Genomic DNA, 20,803 nt, shown 5'->3' with positions numbered 1-20,803 from the left:
CCGCGGGCGGTGTCGCTGCCGCCGCCTCCGCCCCTTCCGCCGCCGCGGGCACCCGAGGGGCGGCCGGGCCGGGCCGGGCGCGCAGGATGCTCCGCTCGCTCTGGAGTTTCCTTAAGCGGCACAAGAAGAAATGCCTCGTCCTCGGCACCTTCCTTGGCGGTGAGTTCCCGGTCGAGGGGCGGGAGCGATAATGCGGGGGCGATAATGCGGGGGCATGCGGTGCTGGCCGTGGGGCCTCCCCGCAGAGCGCTCCCGGCTCCCGCCGGAGAGGCCCCCCTGGAGCTGGCGCTGGGCCCGACGAGCCCCTGCGGCCAGGCGGGTCCCGTGCTGGCTGGAGAGGCTCCGTGCCCCCGGGCCGCGGGCCCTGCGCCCACCTGGTGACACCGAAGCGCTCTCACCGTCCGCCGCCGGGGAGCCCAGGTGCCAGCAGGACTTCTGCCCGAGGCAGGAAGGGGAATCTACGCGTCGTCCTTTAAGCCCTAAAAGACAGGGACTCGGGTTGTCCGGGTGTTCTTACGGCGGGTGATCGCGTTGCTTTGAAACAACGTTTAAACGCGCAAAGCGTGGGTGACGCTTGTGTTGTTTTTAAGGATGCAGACTGAAAACCTGCGCTTTCATATGTGACTTGTGCGTTGAGGTGAATTTTCAAATACCGCAGAATCAATTAGGTTGGAAAAGAGATCGTCGAGTCCAGCCTGCGACCGATCACCACCTTGTCAACTAGACCATGGCACTCAAGTGCCCCATCCAGTCTTTCCTTAAACACCTCCAGAGACGGTGACTCCACCACCTCCCTGGGCAGCCCTTTCCAATGTCTAATCACCCTTTCTGTGAAGAAATTCCTCCTGACGTCATACCTAAACCTCCCCTGGTGCACATTAAGACTATGTGCTCTTGTTCTGTCATTTGTTACCTGGGAGAAGAGACTGACCCCCACCTGGCTACAATCTCCTTTCAGGTATTTGTAGAGAGTGATAAGGTTCCCCTGAGCCTCTTTTCTCTGGGCTAAACACCCCCAGCTCCCTCAGCCAGCCACTCTTTATAGGACATGTGCTCCAAACCCTTCACCACCTTCGTTGCCTTTCTCTGGACAAATACAGATTAGTTGCAGACACAAAGCTTTCACAGAGAGGATTTGTGTTAATTATTCGAGCACTTCTTTCTCCCTTAAGGCTCTTGTCTAACCTATAGGGTGGTTATGGTCTAGTAAACTCCACCTTCCCCTGGAGTATTATAGGGTTGTTTTTAGTTGGAATTGGATTTAAAGGGGCACATTGGATCTGTCTCTCTGTGTTAAAAGTGCATAGCTGTGCAGCTGGAGATTAGATACTCCTCAAAAGGCACAGCCATGTCTTTGTGCACTCAGTCATCAGACGTACTTATATCCGATGTAAATGACACAGAACTGGAACTTGCCTGAAGAGTTGAATGTTCTGAGGGCTGCAAGGCTTTTGTAGTATGTTTTGTCATATATTGAGCTGAAGTCCCCTGTGAAGGTGAATTGTATTTACTTCTGGCTTGCCTTGGTTCTTGTGTCATCTGCATTCTTTCATCATTAATTCCTTCTGCGTCTTTCCAAAGAGTGCCAATTAATCCATGATAACAGGCTGGGTGATGGTTACTGCTGTACTTGTCAGGCTGCTCCTCCAGTTCACCCCCTCACCTGCAGGTTTTGTGACTCTGCAAGTGCAGCACACAGTCATGTTTACCACCTCACTATCAGCCCCGTGTGTTAAGCAAACAGATACATACACCAGGCTGTCACCTGGAGGATGCTCCCCTTCCCCTTCAACTGTCTGTGTGAGAGTGGTGGGTGGACAAATGGGAATAGTAAAAAATCACTTGTCCCAGTTCCAATGAGTAAACATGGATCAATTCCCAAGTGGTAAAGCAGGTATATGGGAGCTTGTGGCTCTAGTAGTCCTCATAGCCTGAAATCTTAAATTCCTCATGTATAAACAGCCTTCTGCCAGCCTGCAAACCAACCTAACATAACTGAATTTGCAGTTTTTTCCTTATGATTGGTGTTGTTTATATACAGCTCAGTGTCACTTTCACTAAAATGCTACTGACTGGATGAAGTGCACTTAAAATAATAATTATGGACTAAAATAATGTCACTTAAAGAATTACCAAACAAAAAAAAAACCCCAACATACTCCTTCTCTAATAAGCATTTCAACTTCTGACTGAAAATATTTAACTATGCTGTCATTTTCTGCAGCATGGATCAATTATCCATTTCTTCAGGCTGTGTAGCATTTGAGGGCTCTTAGAGAATTGGTTTTTATGTATTTGAGACTGAAGTAAATCTGGGCTTCCACAAGCAGGTAAACATCATTAGCTGCCACGGGTGGCAACTTTCCACCATGGTATTTTAAGGGAGCCAGGGAGATGGAGTGAATTATGGCAGAGTGCTGCTTTATAGTTGTTCAGCAGCTGAATCTTGAGTGCTTTGGTCATCTACATAGTTGTGGATCAGACCTTAAAAAAACTCCATGAGCTATGGTAATGCTACCACCACTGAATCAGAACTCTGAGATCTGTGGTGGACTCTCCAGAAAATACTGCAAAATCTTGAAAGGTGGAATGCAACTTTACACACTGCTTTTACCTGAAGACAGAATATTTGGAAGTGGCTGAATGATTTAAGGAAAGCATCCAAATCTGCTGATTTAGTTGCAGAGTCTGGAATCTACATTCTCTGGTGGTTTTTTAAGAGCTGCAGGTGCATTTTCTGGGAAGGAGGGTATAACAAGGAAAATGGGACATCACAAGATTTAATGATTTTAAGTCCTTAACTGGCACATGGTCAGAGCTTAATGTGAATATTTAATGATTCATTGGACAGTACAGGAGTTTCTACATTATTACTGATACAGTGTTGTATCAGTGTTGTGTTACTGAAGAATTACCGCACCAAAATCAGAGTTGGTTGGTAGCTTTTCCTCTGTTTACTGAAGTGGATTCCATGTGTGTTACCAGTGACTGTTATTGTACGTGCAATTTCTCTCAATCCCAACACTACGACAGATTTTACTGCTTATGAAGATAGAAATCTCAAAAAATAAGAGCTCAAATTGAGGGAAAAAACAACTGAAAAAATATATGTAACTTCCCTTTAACCACAGGGCAGGATTGAGAAGGCCTCACCTTGGCAAAGACCCTGTACAAACACTTTCTTTAGAACTTGTTTCTTTAACAATATATAAGAAGTTGCATACTGAAAATACTTAAATCTCTTCAAGCAAGCAAGCAAGATCTAGTGGTCTAGGATCAAACCCTCTAAAAATATGTAAAGTAGAGAGAGAGAGCATGATGAAGCCACAAGGACACCTAAGGTTCACGTGTTTATTGGACAGTTTGTTTAAAGTAGTTTTTTATCTCTGTGCTCAGCATTCAAGGTAGATTTCAGTAGATATTGCAAAATGATTCACCATTGAAATTCTGTTGCTGCAGTGGAAGATCGAGCTCAGGGTGTGTCTGCAATGTATGGTTCTGATTTCAGTGGTGCATTAGTTATTTCTGAATTTCATCTGTTGCGACCTTTGGCTTGCAGAAAAAGCATTTCAGTTCAGAAATCTCTCTGCTTAGCAGAGAAAGTTGGCTTGGTTTGTGAATAAGCACAGGGGCATTAAATATGTTCTGATGGGACTCAGTGTTGCCAAGAGAATAAGGCTTCAGTGCCTGCATGTTTTAAAGATGATTTTCAACCATAATGGGACAGTTGTATGGCTTGTATGTCACTTGATGCATGGCTTGCTTGAACATGAGGACAAACCACAACTTACGGAGCTGTCCGTGTCCTGGAAGGATGCAGGCTTCTGTGTGTCAGCACAATTTCTACATAATAAAATTCTTAAAACTGAAAATTTCCCTTCTGTTTTCCTGAGGTAAGTGTGGCAGTGAGGGCTGAGGTTACTTAGGGTTGTAAAAGAGGTTTCCTGAAAACCTGATGCCTCCTAGTTACCTATCCCACTCTTCTGCTCAGCCCTCCATTCCACCTGTGAAGAAAGGAAAGGGAAGGGGCTGAGCCCTTCCTTTTATGGGAAGCCATAAACTGTGTGATGTGAGAAATATCCTACCTGTTGGAGGCTACTAGATTGAACATGTAAGAGCCTGCAGACTTTGTAAACTTCTTCCATTACTTACATTAAGGTGGGAAGAGACTGTACAGTGCTACAGCCAAAGAGGGGTATGGAGACAAATTAGAGCATATTTATCTCAAATCAAAGTGTTGCTTCCACAGGATATGGGTGCTGTAGACCCCAGGGCACTCCCCAGCCAGCAACTAAAGCACCACAGAGCCTTTTCCTCACACACACATAGAGACACACAGACACACTCATCCCTCCCTGGTGGGATGAGGAGGAGAATCAGGCCTGACTGATGCCCAGCAGTCCCTGAGCAGTGCACCCCCTCTCCCCATTTGCGCCCCAAATTTTCCTGCTAAGCATGACATCCTATGACGTGGCACGTCCCTTGGATCTTTTGGGATCAGCTGTCCTGGCTGTCTTTCCTCCCAACTCCTTGTGACCCCCAGCCTCCTTGCTGGTGGGGTGGTGTGATAGGCAGAAAAGGCCTTGACTTTGTGTACTTTGCTCAGCAATTAGAAAAATATCTCTCTATTAGCAACACTGTTCCCAGCTACTATGAAGAAAACTCAATCCCAGCCAAATCCAGCACAGACAGCCCGTACAAATGTAAATACGTTTCTCTTTCTAGATCAATTGTAACACAGTATGAATTGTAGTTTGAGATCCTTACTGAGGTTCCTGTACTTGAAGGATCTGATATCAGCTGATGTAATCCTTGTTTTTATCACTCATCTTTTTCTGACTCCTCCAAATCAGATGTGTTGAGACTGTAGCATTTTGTATAGTTCCCATTTTGATAAAGATAGAAAAAGGCTTCCATAGGAATTATCTCATAGACAGTCTCACTATTTCTGAATTTTCTTAATTCCTGGTTTTGTATGAAACTTATGGGAAGATTTAGTATGAAGTTCCATCTATACAATAGTTTAGCTAATTAGACATGAGTAAATCTTGCTGCTGCAGCTTTTTGCAGACCTCCTATCCCATACTGAGAGGTAAAATTAAGTTATATTAGTTATTACGAAAAGCTGGTGTTGACTTTGCATGTTTATAATGAGACTTTCAAAATACCAGCTTAGTTTTTTACAGGTTTGTTAGCTGACTTGACATCATGGCAGTTTTTGGATGTGGCTTTCTCTGGTCCTGCCTCCAGCTCCATGTGATGATGTTTTTGTGTGATGCATTCATTCTGGACTTCTTAGAAGAAGTCTGTATTATTGTCAAGTCCTCAGAATTAATGCAACATACTAATATAGATACACATGGTTGTCCTAAAGAAAAATGCAAACACCCATGCAAGCCAACCCCCCGGTTGGCAGCTCCTTGACATGTCTCATAAGCCAGAGTCTTGCAGAGGCTCTGCTGCTGTTGTCAGGAACGAGCGTAGTGGGCAGAAGTTCACTGTCACAACTGAGACTTGAATTTCACAAGTGAAGTGCTGCATCCTCCAGGCGACTTAGAGGCACTTACAAGCCAAGCAGTTGGTAACACAGATAGTCTGCTGCTGACAACCAAACCTCAAGATTGCTGTTGTTTGGTGGGTTTGCTAAGGCGGGTGGGTGGGTGGTGCAGCTTTTACTTTGGTTAACTAATGCATCGCATTCCAGAGAAGAGGATAATCCTGGATTAAGCAACATCTGTTAACAGTGGGTCAAAGTTATAGCTTAGTTCAGGGAAGGGAGGGAAAAATGAGACTTAGGAGCTGGTGTTGCATTGTTTTGGACAAGTGTTTTTTTCTGGAGACTCCTTGTTAAACCTGGGTGACTGCTGCTGCCCTGCTGTGCCCTCACCGGGCACGGCAGCTCTTAGTACAGCGTAGGCACACAGCCTTAACAATCAAGTGTTAAGCAATTAGCTGTCTCAATCTCAAAGCTGCTGCTCCAGTACATCACTCCAGGGCATGCACATGATTCTTCTTGAACTGTTTGCATGTCTGCTATGTCCTGTCTACATTCAGGAAGGGTATTTTTTTATACTTATGACTTTTCTCCCACAAAACCTGGAGTTAAAAGGATTTATTTTGGGGTGCAGAAAAGTAAACAAAACTAGTCATTTGGACAAATGACTATATGTTAATGTAATGTGAAAAATGTGGTGGGGTAAAATGATTGGAAATACCTTGTGTTCAAGAACTGATCACTAATGCTAAAAAAATTGTTTCTGTTCCAGTATATTAGCTGAAAAAAATAAGTAACCTGACAGTTGTATTCTGAATAGATATTCTTAGCAGGAATTGGTAACATTTTAGATGAAAATAATCTTGATTGTGAATTCTCATTTTTGGTTAACAATTTAATGGTGAGATCACATTTGTCATATATGGGCCCATAATAATAATATTAAAGTTTGCATCTAATGAAGTGAATATTCCATATGGCAAATGGTCAGTCTGCCTAAAGGCTGAAGTGAGGGAGAGATTTACCCATTTCTGTTTTATGAGGCTTTTGGGAAATGGAAGTGACTGTGGTTGTTCCAGACTGGTCTGGCTTGTAGTTGCCTATGAGCAAACATAATGCCAGTATGAATAGCAGGATTTTTTTACAACCATGGACATCGGAGCACAAAGTTGACAAGCCTTTTCAAGCACTGATGATAGTTTTGGAGAATATTTTGGAAGGTTTTAATAACCTAAAAAATGTAGCTGAATTCAAAATCTTGCCAGGTTTGGGTTTGTTTATGGGTTTTGTTTGTTTGTTTGTTTTTGGTTGGGTTTTTTTTGTTTTTTGGGGTTTTTTTTAGTTTTTGTAGATTTGGTTTATAAAATTAATTTTGAAACTTCCGGCTTTCAGCAACTGTTAAATGCCTCATTTGTTCAAATACTGACTTCTAAATGTGAAAATTGAACTTTGAAGAAAACTTTGTGTGTTTACAACTTTAGAAAGTACTTTGAGGAAAAAAATTTAAAAATACTTGATTTGTTATTCAGATTTCTTCTGTGTGCCATTATTGACCTGACAGATTTGGAGCTGGCTCTCTGTAGATGAGTTTCAGTAATCAGAGTATTAGTCCACACAGAGAAAAGATTATTAACTTGTACAATAGTCTTTTTGCATGGGTTTGTTCCTCCCTTGTCTCCATCCCCTCTCCAAACCTTTCATGAGAGAGCATAGGAAGTGCTTGTTGCACACCTAAGTAGGTAACTGCTGCTGCCAGTGCATATGGGAGGCAGCAGATGAACCTGACACACGGGAGGTGCTATAAGAAGGCCCAGGTGGAGGGGGAGAAATTAATGGAAAGCAACTTAGAGTGGGCAAAGGTGCTGAGGATAAGCCTAGAAGGTGTAGTGGTGTCTTGAGGAATGGCTTAGAAAAGGGAGCAGAGATGAGGAAAGATGGGAAGAGGGCTGTGGGCAGCCTGGATAGATATCTGAACCCGTGGTGATGTGGGACAGGCGGTTGGGGGAAACTGCAGAGGGATGTAGGTTGGAAGAGGTGAAAATGCAAAGCAAAAACTTTTGGTCTGTCTTTATGGAAACAAAGATTCATAATGAGGGCGAGGAGGGATGGTCAGACTCTCAAGAGAAGAAGAGTGTGGCTGGAAAGTAGGAACCAGGTGTGGTAAAAAAAGAGGAGCCACAGTCAAGCCCCCTTGAAGCTAAGGTTCTTCCTACAGAAGTTTCAAGACCAAATGAAGGAAGTGTTGATCTATAAGATTTTTCTCTTACATGATCTTTAGTACTTGAGTTTTATCTCTAACTTCTGCTAATTTTAGAAATATATCTTTTAAAAAATTCAATTTTTCATCCATCTCTAGACTTATGCATTTCTGTTTGTTTTCTCTATTCTTTGTTTTTCTTACCCTACATTGTTTCTCTTTTTCGTTTCAGTCTCTTCTGTACTAGTTGTTCACATTGCAGTAGTACCAAAAATGTCCTCTGTGAATGGCAAGATACCTCTAATCAGGAAAGTTTCTTCTGATTCAAGTCATTAGCCTTGACATTTTAATTAATTTTGAAAACATTCTTTCTGAGTATTTCTTTGTCAATAATTATTAAAATACTCAAGATCCTCATATCCAAAAAAAAACCCCACTATGCCACCCTTATGCTTTAAAATCGAAGAAAAAGGGTTAAGGGACCTTTCTCACTTTTTAAAAGCACCTTCTAATATGGATATTTCTCTGTAGGAGTCTATTTACTGGGAAAATATGGGCAGAAGAAAATCAGAGAAATCCAAGAACGAGAGGCAGCTGAGTACATCGCCCAAGCACGAAGGCAGTACCATTTTGAAAGTAATCAGAGGACGTGCAATATGACAGGTAAGATAAGGAAAAAGCTACTGTTCTCAAAAAGGGGGAGGTGTTCAGGGATTTATGCTACATATTGTCAGGATGGAAGAGGAATAAGAAATGTAGGTAAATTCAAAATCTTAATTAAATACTGGTGTATAAATAGAGTTGTTTTGCAAATAAAGAGAGTCTGAAGAGTAGAGGATTAAAGGGATCTTAGGGGACATCTGAACGCTTACGCATCAATACACATACAAATACACATGCAGGTTACAATTTTTTTGTCACTTCAGGATCCTTTTGCGTTAATCTGCATGTGGTGTTGAGGTGTGAAATAGCACTCAGATTCAAACAATACCGAATTTACAGCAGGATTGTTTTATTCATTATAGCACATTGTTAGTAAGCAACATGGAGAACTTGCTGGGTAATTTTTAATAAGAAGCACATCAGCCCATCAGTTTCCTACTCAGTTAGAAGGTACCTTACTAGCCGGAGAGCAGAAAGTGAAAGTACTTACAGCACCAGTCTTAAGATTTTTGGAAAGGAGATGACAGAGAAGAGTTTTAAAAAATTCCTTGCCATTGTAAATACAGGCCATTCAAAACTATTTTTATTAAACAAATTAGGCAGCATTTTCTTTTTCTGTTGAAATTTGTAATGGCTTCTTGGGTGGCTGTAAGTTCAACCTGTTTACCCTGAACAATTGGTATTTAATTTTCATCTTCTCCATTTTGTACTGCTGGGAGTGATCTTGCTGCAAGGACTAAGTTTTTGTTTGCCGTTCTTTGTACAAAGTATCTTGTGTTTGGCAGCATGCATTCCTGACAAGATTTTTCATACTTTGTTCTTATTTATCATGTTTTTTATTTCCTGTTCCATCATGTAACAGCCGATCAGACATTGTTCTGAAAGTAAAGCATTTTTTCCCACTAGCTTTCTCTCATTTAGAACATACCTTTCTCCAGTTCTCATCAGACAAAATAAACCTCAGATCTTTTTCTTCTCACTGGGAGAAATGCAGTAGTGTAGGTTTTCAGCCGAATTTTTTCTGGGGAGTTGGAGGCATGTATATGCAGGATGTGAGTACACATTTGCATCTCGAGCCAGTAAAACCACATGGCCATGTAAGAGCAGCATTGTGCCCCAGCTTGTGAGAGGCGCACAGGTTACTGCACTTCTGAGTACTCCTGGGATTTCCTATTTCACTTGTTCTCCCAGTTTTGCTTGTTGAGCAATGGGATGTACATCCTATAGCACCTGTTCAATGTGAACTGAGGATGGGTTTATGATGGGGTTTTTCTTGTTGATGCTGACAGGTTTTGTTGTTTGGTTTTCTTCTTTTAATAACAGTACTGTCAATGCTCCCAACATTGAAGGATGCCTTAATGCATCAGTTAAACTCTGAGAGTCTCACATCTCTTCTTAAAAATAGGTAAGACTGTTTTAAATGCATTGAACTCCACTTGTTTTGATGACAAGTTTTTTTCAAATTATATAATGTAGAGAACATGCAGAATTTTGGTTCAGTGTCCCATTGAATCATTAGTCTTAAGGTATTTTGAAATCACTATGTAAATATTTTGTCATGTTAGTTGTATTTTGATAGGTATGGCTGGCATTTTCCAAAAATTACAGGAGATAATACCTCCTTTAAGGTGCTGCAGTGAGAGCCATGTTTTTTGTTGAAGTGGGTGTAAGATAGGTAGATAAAAGTACTTAGAGGATCTAGTCCTCTAAACAGAACAGAATATTTTGTGTGAGTTGTTGATGTTGTGTTTGTAAAAATGTTTATGTAATCTTACCAAGTTCAGACATGAGTAGTAGTGGAAAGTATCCAAGATGAGATTGAAAAGGCATGTAAGTGATGAGAAGTAATTTTTTAAATTTTATTTTTGAAGTAGAACTAATAGGAACATGTCATACATTAACAGAAATGCTTCCCTGTCAGAAAACATCTTGGAATTCCTTACAACTGCAGGAACAAATAGCCTATTTTTAAATACGTAAAGTGCATAGTGGCGTACCTTAAATGTAAATTGCTTGGCATATGGCACAGAGTAAAAGTATTATGTAGGCAGTTAACACAGGATTTCTGACTCACTCTAGACTGTCTTTCTAGTTTACCTCCCACTAGTTTATTTATACACCTGTAACTTCAGCTGTCCAGCATTTAATAGGTTACGTATTCAGTCACTGTTTTTTTCAGTCCAAAAACTTCCACAGCAGAGCAGCGTGATTTAAAGGGGGAATTGCAGCCTGAATGATGTTTTTGTAATAAACTATCTGAGGATTTGCAACTGTTACTGAATAGTATTTACCCCAAATAATGAGGAATTGGGAAAGGTCAATTCTAATGATATAAATGTATTTATCATAATAGAAGTCTTATTCAATGAAAAAATTAAACTGAACGAACAAAAGAGCTTGTGGATCACCACATATGTCATCAGAACTGTGCAGCAAGTAGTCTGCAACAGTTTGTAATCCTTTGTTCAGTGGTGAAGACATATGATACCTTAGTTTGTTCTCTGTAGTAAGCATTCTTTTATCAAAATACACCTGCTATGTCTAACTTTTTTGACCAGTTGAAACAGTCACAGGATACAATGATGCACCTCTGAATTCCCACAATCCTAGTGAAAATAGAGATTAAGCTTTTTTCTTGTTATTGGTATGCACTTATGAAAACAGAATTTTTTTTTAATGCTTGTTATATCAACATTCTGTAAGCATGGATGACCATTTAGAGTGTATCTTACAGTGGAATTTGTGTCTTAATGCTTCTTATTTTGGCTTACACTGAGAAAGTTTTAACTGGATGCTTGAAAGTTTTGAACTGAAATGTAGGGAGGGGGTTGTGAAGGTACAGATAATGGAATCAGCCATCAAAGCTCACTCCACTTTGAAGTGATTCTTTGAAGAAGCTCTGCTACGCATGGAGGTATAGATTTCTTTGCTTTCCACTTCCATTTGAGAAGATCAGTCAAATGTCTCCAGACCTTTAAGTGCTGTTGTTGTTGAATATACAAAAGAGCAGATGTAGAGATTTACCTTTCTTAATGTCCCTGAAGATGTATTATTTTTCTCACATAATCTGTGGTGTGGCTTAACATGTTATGGATCTATATTATCATATATTACAGGTAGGTAATAATCTTTAACTTAAAATCCATTCAATTCCTTAAATTTGGGGTGGCCAGGGGTGTAAGGAGGCTGAAGTCTTCTGGCTTCTAGAGAAATTTTTGAAGAGGGAACAGCATCCAAGACCACAGATACTCTTGCTCGGTCTGTCCTCCTCTTTTTAGAGCCCAGTGATTGGATAAGATAAGGTGAAGTCCCTGCTTCTGCAGCCTTGCAGATGTTGCTCATCTACCACCTCTTCAGCACTTAGCTTTATTCCAAACCTCTGTTTTCTGTTTGCATTGTCCTTTGCTTTCGTAGCAAGTAATGGCCTTCCAAATAAATAAACATGAAGTAAAAGTTGAGTTTTTAGTAGCAGCTGAGTCTTAATAAATTGCAGGAGATGAAGACTGAACAAATAATTTATACTGTTAGGCTTAATATTTGCAGACTTCAACTGTTATCTGGCTGCTGCCTTACCCTGTAAGGAGAAGCTCCGTAAGCATGAGCTCTAGGAAATGTTTTGATGTAAAATGTGCAAGTGTAGTTGGCTGATGATGTATTGGCTTCTCTGTCTCTCTTCATTCTGCATGGAGAACTTACCCCTGATAAGTAACAACTATAGCTTTGAGTCCCATTATATATTTTATGTATAGAAATATTACAGTATTTTTTACAAAGTCCTTCCTTTGTTTTGCTTTTAGCAAAGCTTTAAAAACCTGCACAGCGTAGCTTGTGAAAAGTGTGCAAATTGGTTTTGTGTTTGCCGTGGGTCCTTGTATCTCTTTCAGCTATTGTTTATTTAATCTCTCTAATTTTTAGAGTTGTAGATAATAGTTTATTCACATTATTTGATAGTGGTGAACTTAAAAATTCTTTGTGTAAGTGATAGAATGTTCAAACTACTGCCAAAGTGCACCTGTTGTGCCTGTAAAGAGAAATGATTTCTAGTGAGAAGTGCTGGGGTTTGGGAGTTTTTTTGGTAAACTAGGTTACTGTAAAGTATAGGTTAATTTGAACTCTTGGCTCTAAATATTTAAGTGTTAATTCTGATCCTGAGAAATTAGCAAAGGTTTCCCTAAATGACTTTTACAATGTATGTCTTCCACAATAGACAAACTGTAGCCATTCTTTACTGACAGTGCTTAACAGGTGAGAATGGCTGGTGAAAATTTTGGATGTTAGCTTGCTCTTATTCCTGCTACTGCTGCTGTGTTGCTATGATTACCTCTGGATAGTAGTTATAAGTATGCAGTGTACTTCAGGCAGGTGTATCTATGCAATTGACAGTCTTGCGTTGTTGACTGCAGAACATAAACTTCTAGGAATTGGTCAGGTCAAAGAAGTGAACACACCTCAACAAAAGAGAAAAGATCAACATGTATTGGTGTGGACGGTGCAAGACTTCCTTTCCACAGATGGTTGTGATCTCTTTGGTTTTTGATGATCAAATATAAACTTTAAACACGTCAGGCAATGGTAATTCTTGCAAGAAAGTAGGAAATAGAAATTCTGATCCTGCATTTATTATACACAGGAAGTCCTGCTGGACTGAGTCTACATTAAATACATAGAGTGTCAAGGCCCCAGAAAAGACCAGTTTATACCATCAGTGGCTTTTTCTGACTGCATACTGTAGTAACTCAGAACTGATCATGTAAGTGTGTAATTGACATCACTAAATGCTACATTTCTAGATCAAGGTTTGAATATCTTTTCCGTGCCTTTATAGTGTGTTGTTTATATACTGCTTTCTTGAACAAGGCCTTTCTTGAACGAGATATAGACCTGGATATTATTTGAATAATTATGGTAGCTAAATAAGCTCGCCTTAGAGCACTGCTGTGTCATTTAACATACTTGTTAATTTCCAAGTAAAATATAATTCTTAATATTTCCATTTATTTTTCCCACAGGCCAGCAAACAAGTTAGAAATATGGGAGGATTTAAAGATAATAAGTAAGTGGAAATGAAAGATTACATCTGCATAATTATTTAGCTTAGATTTAAAATGTCTTTTACACCATTTAAAACAACTTTACACTGGGTTGTTTCAGTAGATATGAAGATAGTGTAACACACATGGCAAACCTCCTCCCTGCCCCTGCACCCCCAAAGGCTTTTCACGAAGGAACTTTTCTTAGCCCCATGGGAAGTTAGAAGCTCAGAGACGAAGGTGAAGAATTTCATTTGCCTTCCTGCTACTCTACTCAGTGAAACTTTGTGAGACCTTTCTGTGCCATTGCAATAAAATGAAACTAGTTTCAGAAATTCTGTGCTGGATGTAATAGAAATTCAATCAGAAATGTAGGCCAGCCCTTACATGGCCAGCAGTTCCCTTTTTTTGAACCTGTTGGAGAGAACCACTATAGCAGTGGTCATGAAACCTTTGCATCATCTTTGTATTTATTGGCTGATGGAAGCAGCGGAAGAGAAGGAAAAAGTAAACTCAGATAATTATGCAGTGAAATACTACTTTTGGTTTTTTCTCCTTTTCATAACACCTTTACAAATCCTACTTTTGATCTGAATCCTTTCTTCCCATCTCTGTATCTATTCATGATGCTTCTTCTCTACACCCTCATTGCCTACTGGCTGGTAGCTGATGCTCATTTTAATTTTCCTCCTTTAGATCTTAGCTGCTTCTGTCTTAGGTAACTTTTTTGACAAGATGCAGTTGGGTCTGAATTGCATGATGAGGGCTAACATAGACTGTGTATTTCCTGGCCTAATGAAGAAAGATGATTTTGACACTAAACATTTTCCTTCTGGAAAAACTTGTATGATTTTTATTTTCTCAACATAACTTGTGTAATGTGCAAAATAATATTAATATAGGACTTTAAATGGGACACTTTAGATGTAGATCCAGCACATTAGACTCATGACCATCTTGGGTATGTGTTGTGAAAACGTGTTATGACAACCAGTGAGAGAAATGTGACTGCATATTTAAAAGTCATCAGCACTTGTGAGTCTTGGAGAGCACTCTCTCCCTTGACTCATCCCCATTTCCCTGACTTTGCAGTTACTCTGTTCTGTCTTTCCAAGGTTTCACACGAAGTATTGTCGCTGTGTACAGCACCTGTATGCTGGTGGTTCTCTTGCGGGTCCAGTTAAACATCATCGGCGGTTACATCTACCTGGATAACGCCGCGCTCGGCAAGAACGGCACAGTAAGGGTCTTGCTTTGTTTCAGAGGTAGCACTTGCACTTCCTTGGAAGGGAAAGGATTATTTGGTGAGATAAAAAGGGCATAGCTTAGGAGTATTGGAATGAAACCAAGGGTGCTTACAAGAGTGGGGTACATGCAAGCATTACTGGCAGTATGATATATTGATGTCCTTTGACAGGATCTAAATTTGGATGATGTGGTGATACTGTTGCTTACCTGAATACCTGCAATATTGAAGAATACCTTTTGTCTGCATTTGTCTTGCTTGAAAAAGGCTTCTTTCTATCTGAACATGAAATTATTTCTTTGCTTTAATTTTTTGTGAAATGGTAATATTGTGTGAATGATCTGTGTGAGTATGTAAGCAAAAGTATATGTATTATTAGGTCTTCCTAGTACATACATTAATTCCTCCAGTTAAATTTTTCTGAGATTAAAGAAGAAAAACGTTGTCTTTGAAATTTTGGCTATTTGGTTTAACTCCAAAAGGCCATCTATCTAAATGTCTGTTGGTGGGGGCAAGCAAGGTGGAAGACCTGTATTTTGTTGATGTAGTGTATCACTGCTCAATAAAAATAGATTAATCCCACTGTAAGGAAGTACCTGTTGTAGGGAGTGGGACCTGCAAATTGCTGGATGGCATATCTAAAAATAATGGATACAAGCTGATTAGTTCTTATCTGCCCCCCGTGATAGCTCCTGCTGAGAGTCAAGGAACAGCAGCATGTCAAGGCAGGATGGAGAAAAGCTTTCATTAGGAAGGCCAGAGTTGACTGAGGTCATGCTTCATTTTGTAAAACCTGAAAAAGCTGTTTTAGAAGGGCAAGATGAGTTTGGACTAGAAACATGTTTCCTTTCTGTTAGCTTCTCAATAGAGAAGTGGGTTGACAGGGTCAACTCTGAAGCATTCCATTGGGACAAACTGGAATCCTGTCTTGGTTTCTGGAAGCTTCTTTTCTGTCCGATAAGCTTTTGTTAGATTTCAGCATAAATAACTAATCCACTAGATTTAATTTCTGGGGTGGTGGAGGGTCTAGTTTCACCTGCAATGCAGGTTTTTAAGAGACTTTCCTGTATGTGAATGAAAAGTGAAAGATTTTTCTGAGCCACTGAAGATGAGAGATCTGTATAGGTTTGAAGAAAAGAATGCCAAAGGACTTAGGACAGACCTGGGGGTTGACAGGCAAGAAGAGTCAGTACAGAGTTGAAGAGAGCGGGGGAATGTTTTTGCTGAAGAGTATTACAAAGATTAAGGAAATGATTTTTGAAATTATTTTTGCATTGTTCTCTACTGTTGACATGTTACATAACTGTTGGGTTTTTTTTTTTCCTCCACAGACACCACTAGCTCCCCCTGAAGTTCAGCAGCAATATTTATCAAGCATTCAGCACCTTTTAGGAGATGGTATGGTGCTTATTATGAGCTAACTACACTTACAAAATTCTTTTTTTGAGACTTGAACAAATCATTAGAATAATTTTTACTTTCTTCCTTTTAGGACTGACTGAGTTGATAACTATTGTTAAACAAGCTGTGCATAAAGTTTTTGGAAGGTAAGAGCCTGTATTTCTCTGTGGCTAGCTTTTAAGTTTTATTGTGATGACTGTTCCCAAAACAGTTTTATTAGAACTGGGTGGGGAAAGCAGGCACATTGACTTTTTCAAAACGATGCTTTTATTGTAGCAAGCTGTCTGCCAGTGCAAATCCATGTAGCTGATTGGAATCTTGTTACTTGTGAACATGTATGGCAGCCGGTGAGCCTGTGGTACAAGGGACAAAGAGAGTCCACTGGTGGGACAGTCCCTAGTATCAAAGAACCTCCCCAGGTTAGGGTGACAGAAAAGGCTTCCCCCAAGATGCTCTGCTTTGGTATGTTAATGTACCCCAGTTCTGCTTCCCTGGTTGGCCCGTTGGCCTCCCTGCCCCTTTATACCTTTTGTGTCCCATGCCCTAGAAGGTTCTCCACCCAGGTTCCCCCCATTGGCCCTTGCCCCATCAGCACTCCCTCAGACTTTCCCATTGACTCCCATTCCCCAGTCCTGCCTGTGTACCGCCCCTGTGCCCTCAGACCGTTGGTCCCTGATGCTCTCCCTGCTCCCGTTTATAAACCTGGACCTTCCCGTGTTCTTTGTCCCTGGAACCCTTCATGAGGGTGGCTGCATTAAACTCCTCCCATGGAACCCCATACGAAGTCCCTTCCCAGCTCTTTGTCGTCAACCCATTTTCTGGAGCTATCCATGCGTGTGTGAGTGCGTGGTGCTCCTGCCAAGCGCTTTGCTAAGGAGGTGCTCTTAGGAAGGTGGCGGCACCTCACTCTCCAGCACCGACAAGCCGCCGGAGATGGCGACAAACATGTTCTTGGTAGAAGGAGAAAGCAGCGTTACTCATTTTGCAATCAGTACTGTAGTCTTTTTCCTTTCCAGTATTTCCCTTAAGCAGACCCTGTCTCTTCTGGAGCTGGAACAGAAACTTAAGGATATCAGGGAAGTAGTGGAACATAAAGATTTGGATCAGATTGCATCGTACTCTCCCTTATGTCATTATCTGATGCCAGATGAAGAAAACCCCTTGGCTAGCCAGGTACTTGATTCAGTTCCTTTCACCTACCTTTTTTCATTCTGCATTTTTATTTGGGTTTTTTTTTGGAGAAGGAAGGGTGCATAACAGTCCTCTAGTGACCGTGGCATCTGTGTCTTTAATAAATGGCAAAGCCTCTTCCATCATAAATCAAGTGTCTTTATCTCTTTAATCTAGGCACAGTTGTATTTTCTTCAGATTTGACAGAAAACAAGTGTCACCCTCAGAATGTCAGCTTTGTGCTCAGAAATGCAGCCCAGTTAATGCCTTTAGCCCATGACAGAAGCTGTGACACAGCACAGCTTAGCTCAGCCCTAAGCTAAATTGTATCACCTGCGCTTGAGTACCAGCCAAGTTCACGGAGTGTTGGAGCATCTTGGCTCGTGCACAAGAGAATGGTGTGCTGGAGTCCTTTGATGCTTTGGGCTGAAAAAGGAACAGTAGTCAAGAGAAAAGTGTATCTAATCTCAGCTGTAACATTAATCTCTTAATTTTGTGAAGGTGTTTGTCTCCATCCACACCACAGGCTGGAGAAAACTCATTCTTCAGTTGGTATTACACTGGTATAATGAGGAAACCTGAGCTTCAGCATGTGACTACATGCACTTATTCCTTTAACTTAAGCTGATATGCTGCATTTAATTCTGTATTGAAGGTCAGAATTGGAAAGATGACTTGCTCAAATAGTTTGGTATTCCTGCTAGTATTGGTTTTTAGTTAAAAAAAAAATCCTACAGTGACCATTTAAAACACAAATTGTAGAGAATCTGATTTACAACAGTATTTTCTTTTATATATCACTTGTACATCTTGACTTAATTCCGTGATACTCAACTTTTCTATTTCTGCTCTTACAGTTGCTGATGGCACTTACTAAATAGTATCTGTCTTTGGTTTCTCTAGGCCTGTGGACTCACAGAAAGAGACATTGCTACAATTAAATTACTGAATGAAACTAGAGATATGCTAGAAAGGTATAGAGAAATATTCAGTATTCACATTAAATTCCTCCTGAAAACTTATTTATGTAAGACAATTACTTGCATATAAAAAGCTGACAACTTTTTATTTGAGAAATGTGGCCATTCTGAATTAAATTTTTTATATTTATCAGTTGTAGGTTGGGATTTTCAAAATTCATGAGCTCTGAAACTTTTTAAGAAATAATGCTGCCTTAACAAGATACCCAGGATGTCCTTGACAGTCAGACCTATTCTCTCTTCCTCACATGCTCTGTAGTTATGTAGGAACAGAGAAGTACTTCTCTTCTGCTAAAGCAGGGTAAATGGAGAATAATTTTATTGGATTTACTTGCTTTAATAAAGTGAACACCGGTATTGGCTTATTGGAATTTATTTTTAATGCATGGTTTTGAGGGTGGTTGTATGTGCCCTTTTACCAGAGAGCTGGTAAAAATGAGGCTTTTATAATAAAGGTAGGATATGAGGGAAATGAGACAAGTGTCAAACTATTCTTACCATTTATAAGGTATTGGTATTACCAATGGTAAAGCTATTACCATTGCCAGGGATGGGGGGCACTTTTAGGATCAGTCCCTTCTATGTTATTACTTAGTAAGAAATAGAAGTGAGGAATGCTTTAGGTTTATCTGCGTTTTAGTAATCTTAGGGTAGAGTTCAGGTTGTTGAGGGAGCTGGTGTTTCATGAGGTGGCAGTGCTAGTGGCATTTGTCTGGCTCACACACCATCTCTGAGGGGAGGCACACCTGTAGCACTGAATACTTGCAGGGCTTGTTAGTTTAAAAAACATAAAACCCAGAAATAAAATCTTTTTTTCTATTATTCTTTATTCTCAGTCCAGACTTCAGTACAGTTTTGAGCACATGTTTAAATAGAGGATTCAGTCGACTGCTGGACAATATGGCAGAGTTTTTTAGACCTACTGAAAAGGACCTTTCTCAAAACAGCTCTGTAAATAGGTAAGAGGGAGCCAAAGCACCCATGGAGCTTTAGGTTTCACTGGTGTGCAGATAAAATGCAGTAACATTCAGGATTTTCTACATCCTCCTAGAAGACTGTTTAAAAATAGCTTTTGTTTTCGAGTTAACTGGTTTTAAGCAGTGTGGTGAGGGCATTACAAATCCAAAAGCTGAGTTCAAATCCTTGAAATATTATTTCTCAAATACTAAAATTAAAACCTTGAATGATAACTGGATTTATGTATGTTTATTTTAGTAACTATTGGCTTTCAGATAATTATGTTTTAATTTAAATATATACTATTTACGTCACTTAAAATACCCCAAAGTCTAGTTTGGCTATCTGCCTAAGCCTGGTTTAGTTTGAAATAGCGTGAAATTGTAGACTGGCACTTCTATGACCTGTCTACTTATACACACATGTGAAGACTGGCTAAACCATAATTCTCATGCAAGAGAAGCAAGTGTGAAACAGTGCAATAGGAACATGAACTGGAATTTGAATTGGTACTTCCCTATATAAAAGGAAAGGTTTGATATGGAGAAAAAACCCTTCATCCATAAATTTTAGTTTGCAGTCTTACAATTCTTCCTTTTTAAGTGGTAATTACTTAGAATTCTATAATCACAGTTTAGTGGCTTCATCTATGTCAGAGCAAGTCAATATTTTTTGTTCTTTCCTAGTCTTTCCAGTGTCAGTCTTCCTTTAGCCAAGATAATTCCCATAATAAATGGACAGATCCATTCAGTATGCAGTGAAACACCCAGTCACTTTGTTCAGGTAAGAATCTGCCTTATTTACAATATCCCAAGTAAAATCTTGAAATTAAGGTTGTATATTTCTTTTTAATAATTCTGTTTCATTTCAGTGGCTTTACAAAAAATTGAAAACAATTGCCATAACAAACTTTTTGTCAATTTGTATCTTCCAAAAATACACTGTTTTTCTAGAACTTCTTCCTTCTGCTGAACTGTGCAGAAGCACAAACTTCTTGTCTTTAGTTTTACTTGCAGGTCTGCTCATAAACCTTTCTAAAGTAAGAAATTCGTGTTGTGCCTGTGGGAGTACCAGGTGTTTTTCTTAGGAATTCTGTACTACAGCACAGGCAGGATAGGGGGGAATGCGTTTAATTAAGGAAGTTTATTTTTTACATTTCTTCCAGGACCTGTTGATGATGGAACAAGTGAAAGATTTTGCTGCTAATGTTTATGAAGCTTTTAGTACCCCTCAGCAACTAGAGAAATGACCTGCACATTTTTACAAATAGGTGGTGTATATATAACAAATCCCTGGCGACTACTGATTTTATAATGGTGTAGGAGTGGCAGACCAGAAGAAAGAGCACTCTGAGGAAAGTGGGAGTGAGCACATATTTTCTTCTAACAGAATTATGTTTCATCCATTAAAAATTTGTTGAAAGAAACATTGTAAGTGAACACTTTTCTATTAAAAAAGTGGTTAAACTCTTCTGTAATTCACTGGGTTGTTTTTATTGCATCTAAAAGGCATCTGGTGGCAGTATTACAGCAAGTTACTAAAAAACCCATTCGTTTGCCTGGGGTGTGTAAGTTTTGGGAAGAACTAATGACAGTGATCTAAGAATAGCACAGAGCAGCAGAATGAAGTAATGTTTTTTTCCTCTTCTTCCTCCAGATTTTTCTT

The 20,803-nt window shown here is 39.9% G+C and overlaps 1 protein-coding gene across 1 annotated transcript; it reads left to right on the top strand.

The window, feature by feature from the left end:
- Positions 1–65: 65 nt before the first annotated feature.
- Positions 66–20,615, top strand: PEX3 (peroxisomal biogenesis factor 3). The gene is made up of 12 exons (XM_042017030.1): positions 66–159; positions 8,223–8,354; positions 9,678–9,759; positions 13,364–13,407; positions 14,500–14,624; positions 15,962–16,028; positions 16,123–16,177; positions 17,048–17,204; positions 18,105–18,175; positions 19,018–19,140; positions 19,825–19,921; positions 20,304–20,615. The coding sequence occupies exons 1-12, from the start codon at positions 87–89 to the stop codon at positions 20,385–20,387; spliced, it is 1,110 nt and encodes a 369-aa protein (XP_041872964.1). The 5' UTR covers positions 66–86; the 3' UTR covers positions 20,388–20,615.
- Positions 20,616–20,803: the final 188 nt, after the last annotated feature.

The sequence above is a fragment of the Corvus kubaryi genome, unplaced genomic scaffold (genome assembly GCF_017639235.1).
Source record: "Corvus kubaryi isolate FWS band 111438036 unplaced genomic scaffold, C.kubaryi_AGA036_p1.0 split3-73, whole genome shotgun sequence".
NCBI lineage: Eukaryota > Metazoa > Chordata > Aves > Passeriformes > Corvidae > Corvus > Corvus kubaryi.
The sequence above is the reverse complement of the archived record's forward strand: the minus strand, read 5'-3'. Positions and strand labels throughout refer to the sequence as shown.